Source organism: Accipiter gentilis, chromosome 23 (assembly GCF_929443795.1).
Source record: "Accipiter gentilis chromosome 23, bAccGen1.1, whole genome shotgun sequence".
In the NCBI taxonomy this organism is placed as follows: Eukaryota; Metazoa; Chordata; class Aves; order Accipitriformes; family Accipitridae; genus Astur; species Astur gentilis.
The window spans coordinates 790,590-803,646 of NC_064902.1; the positions used below are offsets into that span (position 1 = coordinate 790,590).

General features: G+C 44.8%; 1 protein-coding gene across 15 annotated transcripts in view; it reads left to right on the forward strand.

Annotated features, from left to right (window-relative positions):
* WNK2 (WNK lysine deficient protein kinase 2) overlaps window positions 1–11,856 on the forward strand; it is a 117,335-nt gene extending 105,479 nt beyond the window's left edge. For 9 of the 15 annotated variants that reach the window (XM_049826262.1, XM_049826265.1, XM_049826266.1 and 6 more), the window contains one exon: window positions 2,683–4,810. In XM_049826262.1, the coding sequence (XP_049682219.1) occupies window positions 2,683–3,033 (351 nt within the window). In that variant the 3' untranslated portion in view covers window positions 3,034–4,810. Of the gene's footprint in view, window positions 1–2,682; window positions 4,812–10,692 lie in introns of those variants that run through there. The other 6 variants (XM_049826272.1, XM_049826275.1, XM_049826267.1 and 3 more) reach the window with 3 other exon arrangements.
* The last annotated feature ends 1,201 nt before the right edge of the window (window positions 11,857–13,057 follow it).

Here is a 13,057-nt window from a genome sequence, read left to right on the forward strand (position 1 = left end):
ACCACTTGTTTCCAATTCTTAAGATAACTTCAGTATAAAAGAAACAATTCACGCCCATATCTTCAAGCTGTGGGTAGAATACAAAAGCCCAGAAGATGCGCTGGAAACTGAACCTTGTCACCGCTAACATATAGTGTGCTTGTAGCTGATGCACGTTTTGGAATCAACAGCTTGTGCCAGAACTGGCACCTTTTGAACAAACCTGCAAAAATGACAAGGTAATAGCTAAGAGGAGAGGTCACCTGGGCAAGCAGGGAGCTACAGATAACAAACGTGTCCTTTCAGCACAGAATTAGCCAGCTCGTGAGTGACGGGAGAACTTACGGGTTGACAGCTTCACACATGAGCTTCAACCCCCTGGCAGCTGTTGGGCTTGTGCTCGGGGTGAAACACCCTGACCATTGACAAGGCACCCGGCCGTGCTGTGCTGCTCCGGGGCTTCCTTCAGTGCACCTCCATTAAAATACCAGCCTGATGGACTGAAATGCCCAGCTAGTTCTGTTTACAGCTGTGACTTTGACTCCAGTGTAGGTACACACCTTGTCCATCACTGCGTGAATGTCCATCTGCTTCCCCTTGAATCTTATGACTTGTAGTCTCATGGCTTTCCTATCTCCTTGTGGTGTTTTGAGGACTAGTCCGGTGCACGTTGGTTTTGATGTTTCAGTTGGCATCGATGTGCAGGAAGAAATGGGTTATTTTGGCCTCCATCGGTGTTGAGTCATCATAGCTGGTTAAAAGATGATGGTTAAAAAATGGCTTTGACCAAGAGACTTCTATCCAGGGGAAGGTGTAAGAGCGAGATGTCTTGTTGCCTCTTAACGTGTGTGTTTTGGTCCCTTGAAGCATGCGATGAAGGTAGAGGAAGCAACCTTAAATCATTAATGTGCATTTGTCACGACGTTAACAAGTTTTAATAAGTGTGTGTAGTGGTTGGTTTTGGAGCATGATGCAGTGTTATTCCGGGTTGCACATACATAGCCTTAAATACAGCTGCTGCTTTTCTAAGTAATTTAGCTGAGAATGAAATAGTCAAGAAGCGTGGATCGGGTGAACTAGATTCTCGGTATTTTAAAATAAGCTTTTTCAAGTTAGAATTTTTAAATAGGACCGCTTGCTAAAATGTCACCTTACATTTTCAATGCTACTGTATAATCTATTGCTCACATTTACGTGCATCTGTTGTCATCCACTTATAGTTGTCTAGTTTGGTGGAAACCATTATTTTGAGGATGTTAAAACAAGGGTCTAATAATAGCTTACAGAAGTCTTCAGGTCTTAAAAACAAGTCCTATGTTCCTCTGTTTATTGTTCCCTGGCTTCTGCTGTTAATTTTGGTGGATTTTTATACATTAATAATGTTAAATTCATTATACCAAAACAGCTATTTCTCTTAGTCTGATGCTCACCATCAGATTCAGGTTTCAGAACTAGAGACAGGGAAGTGAAGAAGGATTTTGAATATTTTGGTATTTTTCTAAAATTTGCTTTGGAGCACAGCACTGCCCCAGAGCAGTAAATCCCAGAATGATGTTGCCATTTTTGTTTTTCATTGAGAAGAAAGATGAAAATCAGAAACTTAAAGTAAGCATACCACACAGGCTTAGACATATATTCTTTTTTTTTTGCTGAAATCTCACCTTCAGACCAATCTTATCAATTTAATGTGAAATATCAAATTAATGGGAGGATCCCAGACTTAATACCTTTTTTTTTCTTATGCCATGAATAGGTGCTGGCTTGGTGGGAACCACAGCCCGGAGTTGTAAATTCTGTGAAATTAAAAGCGTAATGAAATGCTGCAAACACCATGTGCAGAGAGAGCAGGCGGCGTTTTGGATAACAATTGTTTCCGTGGCACTGTGCATGATGGAGCGTATAATTTGGGAAGCTCTGCCATCCCTGTATTTAGGAAGGAGAGCTCTTTCTCTGCCCCTCACATGCAAAAACTGAATAATTGAAGTGGATTTTAATAGAATTTTAGAAAAATAACTGGAATTGGTTCTGGCAGCCCCTGAGGCAGGAGCAGCTCCTGCTGTGTCCTTGCTGGTTTTACCTCGTCTGGTCTCAGCCACCACCTGTGCTGGGTATTTAACCACCGCAGCAAATCTCTTTCTGTTCTTCACAGCCCTTAGTTCAGTGAGGGCGAATAAAACAACTTCTTAACAAAAATACGTGCTGGAATTTTTAAAACCTGTTCTGCGGCTGGCTGCAAGAATATGAGATCTGGGTTAGTTCTGCATTTAGTTAATTTGTTTGCTTTTATGCATAAGACCGAGCACAAAAGATACTTAAGTTCCTTGGGACGTTTGAGGTTTTTCATGGCTTTTTGTGACGTTCAGTTCTTGCTTGTTTGGTGATGCTTCCTGCCTCCTTAAATGGTGAGATTATATTCTGGCAGCTTTCCCCTCCTGCCTGTATCAACCTTTCCTATTGATTTCCAATTTTGTTTGTCTTTAAAAAACAAACAAAAAAAAAACAGAAGAAAAACCCAGGCCCCAAGCTCCGAGGACGCCGTGCCACCACCGGGCTCGCAGGTTCCGCGCGCGGAGCAGGGATGCCGCGCCGCTGGTGGGAGCAGCGCCGACACGGACACGCGAGTCTCGGCACGCCAGCGCTGCCCGCGCCAGGTGGGGAAGGAGGAGCTTAATAGCGACGCTTTTTGTATTCTTCTTCCTGTAGGTTAATTCGGTAAGAATGGGATCAGGGAAAAAGCGCGTCGTTCCAGCGTCTTGCCCCATGCCCGCTGCGTTAGCGCCTGGAGTTTCACCGTCCCTGCCAGCGCCCGTGCCAGGGCCTGCCCTCTCTGGCGCAGTGACGCCTTACATGATGCCTCTCTGTCAGTACGGAGGAGTTTTCCCGACGCCCATTTACGGAGTGCGGTGGCCGGGGCCGGCCACACGGCCGGGCCTTGTCGGAGGCGCAGGCGTCACACGGTTCTCGCCTCTGGGCAGAACCTGCCTGCGTGCCTTCCCGCTGCCGCTGCAGCACCCCGCAGCCGAGCCGCCGGGCCCACGCCTGCGGATGACGTAGCGCGCGCGGTCGCCTGGCCGTGGGGAACGGCGACTCCGGCGGCGTCGCGTGGAGCGTTTGACCCGTAGCTGCCGTCCGCGTCGGACGAGGCGGGGGTCTGCGTTAGGCCTGCTAGCATACACAGCCATACGCCGCATCCAGCGATCACTGTGAGGTGGTTTCACACGAGATAGTTTGTCCGTTCCGGCAATATTTGCTTATATTTCGTTGCTGAAGACACTTTATTCTGTTGCGTTCCGATGTTTTACACTGGCGATCCTTAAAGTCGATGTACTTGAATTGATGACTAGAAAATTGTACTAACCCCTGCAGGAGTACAGTGCCTTGAATTTCAGCTTTTCAGTTCCAGCTGGAAAGAGATGTAAAATTATTTGAAAGGTGTATTTTATTTACAATCTGCTTGTGAGTTGAAGTTCTTTTTATTTGCAAAAATATCGAAGGTTTACCGTCAGTGTTCTTCATCAGTTTCATTCTGCTGTAAATGCTTTTATTTTAATTCATGGGTTGAATTTTCATTTCTGAAGCTTTTAAAAAAAATAATAGTTGTGAGGTGAGATTTGTTTGAGATGCCGATCAAAAAATTGTCTGTGTTTGTACAAGGAGTAGTGAAATGCACATATTTTGAAATAGGAGCATTTACAGAGTGATCCAAGTAACTTGTATACAAGGACAGGTAATAGCTTCGGGCAGTGCAATTCATTCTCTTCCTCAATCTTTGGTAAGGTGTTGTAGATGGCAACTTATTTCTCTGACAGGCAGGCAAATACTGTTTTCTTCTGGATCAGCGGCGAATTGGATTACTTTTTCTTTCCCCTACTGGGCTTTTATAATTTAGTTAAATTACAAATTCATGCATGTTTTGTAAGCGAAGAAATCTAACTGAAATCTTGATTGTAGGAGAACATATCTCCAGGTTACTGTAAGAACTGTGTAAGTACAGCACCTGCGCGTATTCTGGCTTCGGTTCGGCCGCCAAGGTTAAGAATGGTGTTTTGCCACTGACCTGCTAGCAGTATTCACGCTAAAACAGAATAAAAATGTGAAGCTCTTCTTTTTCATATCTGATACTTCAGTTTTGGAGTCTCACCATCTTTTGTTTGAAAATTCTTATTTTTTTTAATTTTTATTTTAGTTTTAATTAAGTTTACACTCTAGGTGGTATGGACACCTCTCTCCTGTTTGAAAGTTGCTTTTTGCCAGTTTTACCGTGCATAGAGTCTCCGCCTGCACCTCTCAGTCTAAAGGCACAAGATAACCACTAAAACTGATTTGCTGATGGTAAGTCTCCTTTCCCTCGAAAGCGCTAAGGGAGAGCGTTACAGGCACAGGTCACGGACCGTGTGGTCACATCTGAAGGCACGTTGCTCTGTATCTCTACTGCGATGACATTTTATACTGTCTGCTGAAGGGCAGAGATGTCTTGTGCTGCCAAGCTGTGAATTGTATAGTTCTATTGTACTTTGAGCATTATATCTGTCTAAATTATTTTGTTTGTACCCTTTGAATATATTATTCCATCAATTCAGTTAGAATTGAATTTTATAGACAATTATGCAGAGTCTTCTGCCTGGGCAAAATACTTACTGTAGTAAGAGATTTCTGTTCTCTGTAACATGTATCTTTAATTTGTTTGGGTTTTTTAGATTCATGTCTGTATGCTTCATGAGCAAACATGGAAAATATGTTCTCACACCAGTTTTCCTTCGGCTTGCACTGAATCTTACAGTTTGTCGCTATTGCCTGTTGTATAGTCCATCCCTTGTATACTGACAAAGTCAGTGGCACCAAAAACCCCAAGAAATTGTATAGATTAAAAAGAAGAAAAATAAACATTTTGTGCTTGAAAATTGTGTGAAAAACCCAGTGTTTTTCTAAAATGTAGAATTGTTTCAATTCACAGCTGTTCCAGGTAACTCTACATTTGTTTTCCAGACTCTTATCCCTTGACTTGCGTAGAAGGAGCAGATGTGATGCCTCCACTGTTCCTCAGGTTCTGCCCATAACTGACACATCCCACCTCTTGGCAGCTGTAGAAGTGAAACGGTGCTCCAGAAGTCACGTAGTGCCACCTTGCAAGGTTACATGGCTTGAAATCCCCTGCCCGCTGTGGTATTTCTGGCATTACGCTGCTGCAGAATGGAACATTAAACGGGTTCCTTTAAGCAGATAGTATCTTCAGTATTGCTGGTGGTACACGTGAGGATGTTAGAGTTTGGTAGGTGGTGAAAGAGGCATGTGGACTGTGTCTCTCCTCCACTGAAAAGTGCTAGGGAAGCCCTTTTAACTTGATCCTGGCATCATCTAAATGCGAGGAAGCGAAGATATGAAGTTCAGCCCCGGTGCAAGCACCCTCTTGGCGGTTGCCATCGTTGGTGTTAGGCTGTAGGAGAAATTAGGGAAGGACATGCAGGAAGAGGTTTGATACTCCTGCTTCTGTCTTCCTGTGCATCCAACCCGTGCGGCTTTGCTGTATGTGCTGCGTGTGTTCGAAAGTCTGCGGTCTGTGCTGCAGCTCGCAGGGAGTCCTTTTCTCTGAGGCCGGCGGCTGCATTGCATGTGCTGTGTGCCCGGGCAAAGCCAGCGACGGGCGGGGGGGGACAGCCGGTGTGAGCAAGGCTTAAATGCAGCTTCCAAATTTCTGGTGGTGTGTGCCTATTGCATCTTTAGCTGGCCTTGGGGCCAAATAATGGCTCAGAGGTTGATGTTTGCATTTCAGTATTCATGATTTTAACTTCCTCGTAGCTGTCGTGGCTGCAATTCTTCTGACTATTAACTTCAAGCTACGTTTTGTTGCCCCCGATCGTGTCAAAGGGTACTTTGACCCTCAGTGGCAATTAAGCCAACGACTTGAGTTGAAACAAATGGGACAATTTCTTGAGCAAAAGGCGAGCAAAGGAGCAAGAGGGACCTAAGGGCCCGTGCTACACCATCAGAGGTGGGGGGTCTGTACCCCAAAAGACATTCCCCTGGAGATCCCAGAACTGAACTAATTTTATTCCTGACTCTGAATATTGCTTTGATGTGCAGCAAACAGGGGTCAAACCCGCTGGGTAGGATTTGCCACCTTGCCGGTTGCAGGCCCGCAGCCATGTCCCGTAGCTCTGCCATCTCGCAACGTTCCCAGCGCTGCTCTGCAAGGATGTGTGTGAAGTCAGCACGGATCCTCAGCTTTAAATATGAGGTTTTGATGAGGCACCTCGCAGATCCCCCAATTTTCAATCTTTTAGAAGTTACAGAAACTTAATACAAATACCGAAAGAATGTTTTAAAACTGCCAAGTCATGCACCCAGTAGTTCAGAAATGCCAAATTAAGTTTGCCCGTATGCCATTAATTTGGCTTTCCGATTGCTGTACGTCATGACGGAGTATCTAAATGCATAATCACGTCCGGTTTTCCCACTTCATCCCTGGCTTGCTTGGGCTGGGCGGGGAGGAGAGCCGCTGCTGCCGGCGCTGCTTGTCTGTCTGCCACAGCGGGGAGCCGGAGATGGTAGGGAGAAACATTTGAGCTGGTTAAGGCTCTTCTGCAAATCCTGATTCAACCTCCCTGATGCGGATTTCATTCAAAAGACTGATGTAAAATTGGCCCTTGTGGTTTCTTTGCATGTTTAACTCTGGTCTTCACAACTTTAAAGAGGTAATACTACTAAACTATTACTTTACACCTATCTCCAAAGTGCTCCTTTTTTGCTGTCTACTGTATAACTTCTTTACTTTTCCCTGACGTATTTGACATCGGCTGGTATCAAAGACAAGATGAGGGATTGAATGGGCCAAATGTGGTGGTCTCTTTGCTCCTACAGAGATATTCCTGTTAGGGAATAGGGCACGCTTGTGCTAAATGGCGGTATTTCTGAAATGAACTTCTTAATCAAGTTGCAGGTTTTGCCATTTGGTATTTGTGGAAGGAAATCACCAATACTTCTGAATCAGTCATTAGTTTACCTTGGCTTTGTCAGTGGTGGCTCTTTCCCTTCAAGCTGTTTTTGGTGGTCCCTTGTGCGCTATTTTCAATTCTGAGAACATTCAGAATTTTTCCAAACAAGCCCCGTGGACTTAGCACTTGGTGGGTCCGTGTCTGTATTGTTCAGTTAGCGCATGTTTGAGTAGGAAAATGATCCATCCTCCTACATTCTTTGGAAGCTGGCTTTGGAGAGTTGTAATCAGAAGTCTCCCTTCTGAAGTGATGTGATGTCAGCATTGCTTTCCCTGTCCCCTGCCCTAATTAAGCAGAGGGTTCAAGTCTTTTTGAGTAAGACTGGTGTCTCAGATGTTAGCTAGTATGGCAAAAACCTACCTAGTTTTCTTCCTTGCTGCCAACTGTACTCCCCACCTGAGTTTTCAACAGATGCTGTTGAAAGCGTTTGCATGGAGACAGAAGACACAAATTAAATAGTTCATGACTATGTTTAATACCTTTGTAATGTTTCTTTGCATTCTCTGGTTCCTTGTCTGCCCCGATTCCTGGTGGTGTTTGTGGGGAAGGATGTGTGGTTGCTGAACGTGAGCAAGGTCTCTCTGCAGAGTATACGAGCAGGGAGTTCGTGCGCTCTTCGTTGTCACAGGTGGATGAATCTCTTGCTATGGGATTGTATTTATAAAACAGCAAAACTATAATCGTGTGGAAATTCTTCCTATGGTTATTTATTATTGATTGAATCCTTGAGGAGCATTTCTTTAATTTGTGGTGTTGGGCTGTGGTTGGCTGGCGCTTAGGCAGGCTGCGATTCAGTTGAGTATTTGGGCAAGCTGTCTGTTGTGCTGATCCCTGTGGTGTTTCTTCTGAAGGAATCTGGTAAATATAATTATTTTCCTGTCTATATATATATTCCTCAAATGAACCATTGATCAGATGGGAATTGTATTGTGACTTACACGTCGGTGACTTTTGACTGGGGTGATACTTGCTTTTTCAGGTAGGTCTATTTGTGGAGCCGTCCCTGCAGATGCAGCAAGAAGGTGACGTTCCAGCCCTGACCGTGCTGGTTCTTTTATTAATGCAGATAGGCTCCAGAAGTGCAACATAATGAAATGGATTGTAGGAGCTGCTAGGTTACAAATTCTGCGTTATGAAAGAATTTGTTGCTCAGAGGGATTTGGATGTCCTGTGATGCTGACGTTAGCTGTGTCGGTAAATAGATTACTTATAACTGATTCATCTAAAAGTCAGGTTCATACCAGGAGGCAGCAACTTTTGTAAATTATATGGTCCTTTCTGCCTTTTTTTTTTTTCAGAGTGACAGTTGTAGTGTACTGTCAAGATTGTTGCTATATATGCTTAGATCTATATTTGACTATAAAACTTCTCCCTTGAAATAACTTTCACATGAAGAGTTTAGAGGCTGCATAATTCAAGCCTTCAGTCTTACACGCAAAGCCTCATTAAGCTTTCGATTTTGCTTGGTACATGGTGGAGAAGCTATGCATAGAAGACTACCTACTATTTTGATGAAGTATCTGTTGTAACAGTGAAATTCTTGTGACAAGTTCTTGGTTTTTCAAAGTCTGGTGAGCAAGGGAAGTTATATTAATTTCTTTTGATGTAGTGCCACCGGATGGATTCACAGTGTATATTTAGCACGTTGTTGTAGTTGCACATGAATAAGGCAGGAGGAAAAGTTAGGATTTTTTCTTTCCCCTCAGAAAGGAGCAGATCCCCATACTTGCCTTTCATTATTGAGGCACCACTGAGTGCAGCTACGGCAACATTGCTCTCAAGGAGTTTCAGGTGACAGGATGGGCATGGTGAGAGCCTTCTGAGCCACTCTTTTGGGGACTTTTTTGTGTCTATCATATTTTTTTGAGATATCCAGGGCTCTGTCACCTTGTAAAAACCTAGGAAGTTTAAGAAGAAATAACAGCTGCTAGTACTTCTCGAATGGGTGTTCTTTAGGTCTGACAGAAAATACCCCCAAAAAAGTATTTATTTGCGTGTTGTTGGGTTTTTTGTTTACTTTGCAAATAAGGTAAAAAATTCCTCAGCATTCAGTTTTTATTTATCAGGGTAGATAGACTATATCTAATACCTTTTTCACTGTTAGTCGCAGCTACAAGATGTGCAATGCCTGCCTTTTTCCCACAGTTCTTCCCAGCACCAAGAAAATTTTGAGTATAACTGAGTTCACTGATCTCCTCGGTGCTGTTGCCTGTTCATTCTTTCAAAGTTCAGACTGACTTCAGAATAAGAAGTCCAGAGGTTGTCCTTGGGACGTGGGCTAAGCATCTGCGAGGGTTTGTATGAAGAGGCAAGAGAGCTTGCTCTAGTTTTGGCTTTAGGGCTCACCTGTGGTGTAACCAGGAGTCAGGCCCATTGCTGTTTTAACGTTATTCCCTGTTACCTGAAGATAGTTAATTTTGTCTTATTCTCCCGGATGAACTTCTGTGCCAAATGCTGGTTATCAATAGCGAGCAGATGTTGAGAACGGTGGTGGATTCAGGTGGATCTGCAGAACTGATGTTGATCAGAAGCTCGGGGAGGAATTACGACCAAGACATGTTTTTACTTCCTTTAAAAGCGATTCTTCCTACAAGCAGGCAGAGCAAGAAATACGGGAGGGAGAAAATTGGGACTGCATTTGATAAAAGCAAAGCCTAAAACACAGAGACCCACCAGGAGCTATGCCAGACACAGACGGCATCTGTTTGCACAGCGCGCTTTCCCCCAGTGTCCCTCGCCTTCCCTGCTGTTTTAAAAGACCCACTGCATTTTTTCTGAAAGCATCTAGCAAACCGTATGCTATATAAAACCCATAAATGCTTGCAAATCCAATAACAGCATGCATGTTTCCATGCCGTAGAGCGAAGGCCTTTGGTGCACGTCACTGTGAGCATGTCCCCAGAGCAGCCAATGTGTACCGGTGGGGTGCGTACGGCGGGATGGGGGGGACGTGTGGTGGCACCCTGTGTTGCTGCTGCTTCAGCCTTGTGCTGTGCCCTCGGTGCCCTCATTACGTTTTATTCTGGTACTGTCATTTCAAGCCCTCGGCATCTCTGTACCCTTTCCTGTCTGCCCAGCCGTCTTGTCCTGCGGTCTGCAAAGGGCAGCAGAGGCTGACGGGTCCATCCCCACGTAGTGTTCTGCCGGTGTGGGGTATGGCACCCTGCTTCCCGGGTGGGAGGGGGATCCCGGGCTTGGCTCTGTTTCCATCAGACGAGGGAGGCAAGCTCGGGCCATGCTGCCGAGCCCGCAGGCGCAGGGAGCCGGTGCCCGCGACTTGCCCCAGCAAGTCCTTCCATCCTTTCAGCATTGTCCCACAGCATCCGCCACGCAGCACCGCGTCCCTCTCCCCTCCCTACTCCATAAACTGAGACAGACGCTGGGCATCTTTGCTGGCGTTCTCTATTTCTGCCTCTGAGGAGACCACCTCTTCCCCCATGGGAATCGGAGCTCCGGTCTGAGTGACTCCACAAGGTGCTTAGATTCTGCCACCAACATGAACACATTTATGCTTCTAAGATTTCAGTACAACATGGATGATGTGTTAAAAGAGGATTTCGGTTTCTGCTTCCCTGCGGTACCCAAAATGTGCGCAGCAGCCAGCACGCGCTGGCAGAAGCATCTTCTGCGCACTCTGGGTCCACGATCTCATGTGGCCCTTCTGGGTTTTCTTTGGGTTTTCCTATATGTGAAATCCATATATGGATTTTTTTTTTTTTAGATTCTGAAAAAGAGATCGTCAGCGACTGACACGTGGCCCCCTCAGCTACGGTGCCAAGCGCGAGGCCCTGCCGCGGCTAAGGAGGAGGAAGAGGAAGATGGGAAGTGATTTATCATGTGTGAGAAATTCTGTGCCGTTCTGGTCCATTCAACGCAATTTTGTAACTTCTTTCTAATCATTTTTTATTTATAGTTGGAAATACAAAAATGTTATGCAAAAAAATAAAGGAGAATTATTTTGGGGGAAAAGGATTTTGTTCCAAATTGTTCCCTTCTGTTGTGAGCCAGGTTCCTGTGAGCAGCGGCTGAAGAAGAGGGAGGAGGCACTCCTTCAAATACTTTTTGTTTCACACAGTTAATTGTAATTTAAGTAATTTTCCAAAAGATAAGCTAGGCACGCATATTCAGATTCTAGTACAAAGAAGATAAGTTCCAATTCCATTTAAATTTCTCACAGTTCTTTTGTAAAGATAATACTCTATTTTAAATCTGCTTAAATCAAGTAAAGAAACCTACAGAGACTTCACCGGCGAGTAAGTTTGTACTTGTCACTTCCCTTTTTACCTCTTTCTTTTTCTTATAGACTGGCTGCATTTTCTTGCCAGAGTTAAATACAGTTCTCAAGTCACTTCTAATTTTAAATGTAAGACTAAAATCCTTCTACAGATGAGTCGGTAATTGGAGCAATTTTTAAAACTTCAAAGTGCCTTCAACAAGCTAAAATTATGTAGTTGGAGATTTCTTTTTCTTGATTCACTGATGATGGGTTTCAGCTGTCTCCTGGGTTGAGGTGATGTACAAAGTAGTTTGTAGCAATAATCTCATGAGTAATCATTTATTATAAAGGACTACTCAACTTTTTTTTTTTTTTAGAAAGATGGGTTTTAGCACTGTTTCTTAAGGAGTGGGAAAGAGTGCTGCTCTTGCTGTTGGGCCCCAAACTCTTCTGAACCTCTGCTGCTGTGCTATGCACCTAAGGACCTCAGTTGCTTCCCCCTTAGACAGTTCCATGATGTTCTGACCTTTTCACTCTTGTTTTTGATACCAGAGAAATAGGAATTTCTATTTGCCCATAAGACTTTCAGTACCATCCTTTCTCGCAGCTGGAGCCTGGCATATTGTTTCGTTGTTATCTGCCATGTCTGTCTCTTCCAAATCTCAGTTCTAAATAATAAATCTTATTTTGATGCCGTTGTTCCCTATTTCCTTTCCACCTCGGCTTCTCTTGCCCATGAGCGAGGGTGATGAGAGCCCAGGTGGAGTTAGATATATTGCTGAAGCTCAAGAGCCCTGAAGCAAGGAACCACTCAAACACTTTGTAAATTCAGAGTTTTGAAGCCCCAGGGCCAAAATACATATATTTGTGTTAACTTTGGGCTTCTTTGGGGTGCCTCCTGTCCTATCCCTGTCTAAGGAAATGGGACCAATCTCCTGCATGAGAGCAGGGGCTAGAGAAGTGGTAAAGGCTGTCGCTAAATTGTTGCTTGCCTTGGGCTTTTCTGCTTGTAGGAGGGAGCAGATGTGTTTCCCTTTCCTAACGGGTGGGAGATGTGGGGTCCAACCAAGCGCTACACCTTTCATTTTCTTTTTTTGGTTGCTGTCATCTTTCCTTTGGCTGTGAAAACACCTCCCTCACCCGCCGGTCCCGCACACTGCTGCCGGTGCTGCCAGCACGCTGGGTACAGAGGACAAAGGTGTCACGTCCCTGACGTGCTTCGCCAGGGATGAGCCGCTGTTCCAGCGATCATGGCAATAAAACACTGTTCTCTCACCTGAGATTTTTATTCCCTAAAAGTTTAAAAGGCTGCTTTCTCCAGGGAGATCCCTTGCTGGGTCTCCTGGAGTCCGGGTCTTCTTCAACATGGGCAGCCTTCATCAGTTTTTCTGATGTCTGACGCTCTTCACTCCTCCTGCAGACCCTTGGGCTACTCCATGGCCCTGGCTATAGCTGCAGGAAGCCAATGGGCCTCCATCTCCAGATAAGTATTTTGAAAATAATCTATTAATATTCAGATTAAATATAAGGATTAGTATCAGGATTAAAGATCAGGAGCAGAAATCGTGGCAAACCCTGGATGGTGGTTGCTCCCCACCTCTGCCAAGCCTGTCTAGCTTTAGATAATCTCCTCCGCAAAAGGCTGCTCCTTTTTGGGGTGTAGCCCACATATTTAGTGCTTGCATTGCAGTTTGAAATAAAAGCCTTAAGAGGTGCTAAGGGTCCTCGAGCTCCTCTGGTATGAACTGCTGAATGGCATCCTCTGTGGAGGAAGAGCTGGGCTTTGGTGCTTTACCTCCGTACCTGCTGCCTCCAGTTTCTCTCTTCCTTGCAGAGCAATAACAAATGTTCTCCTCTCGACCTGATGCCA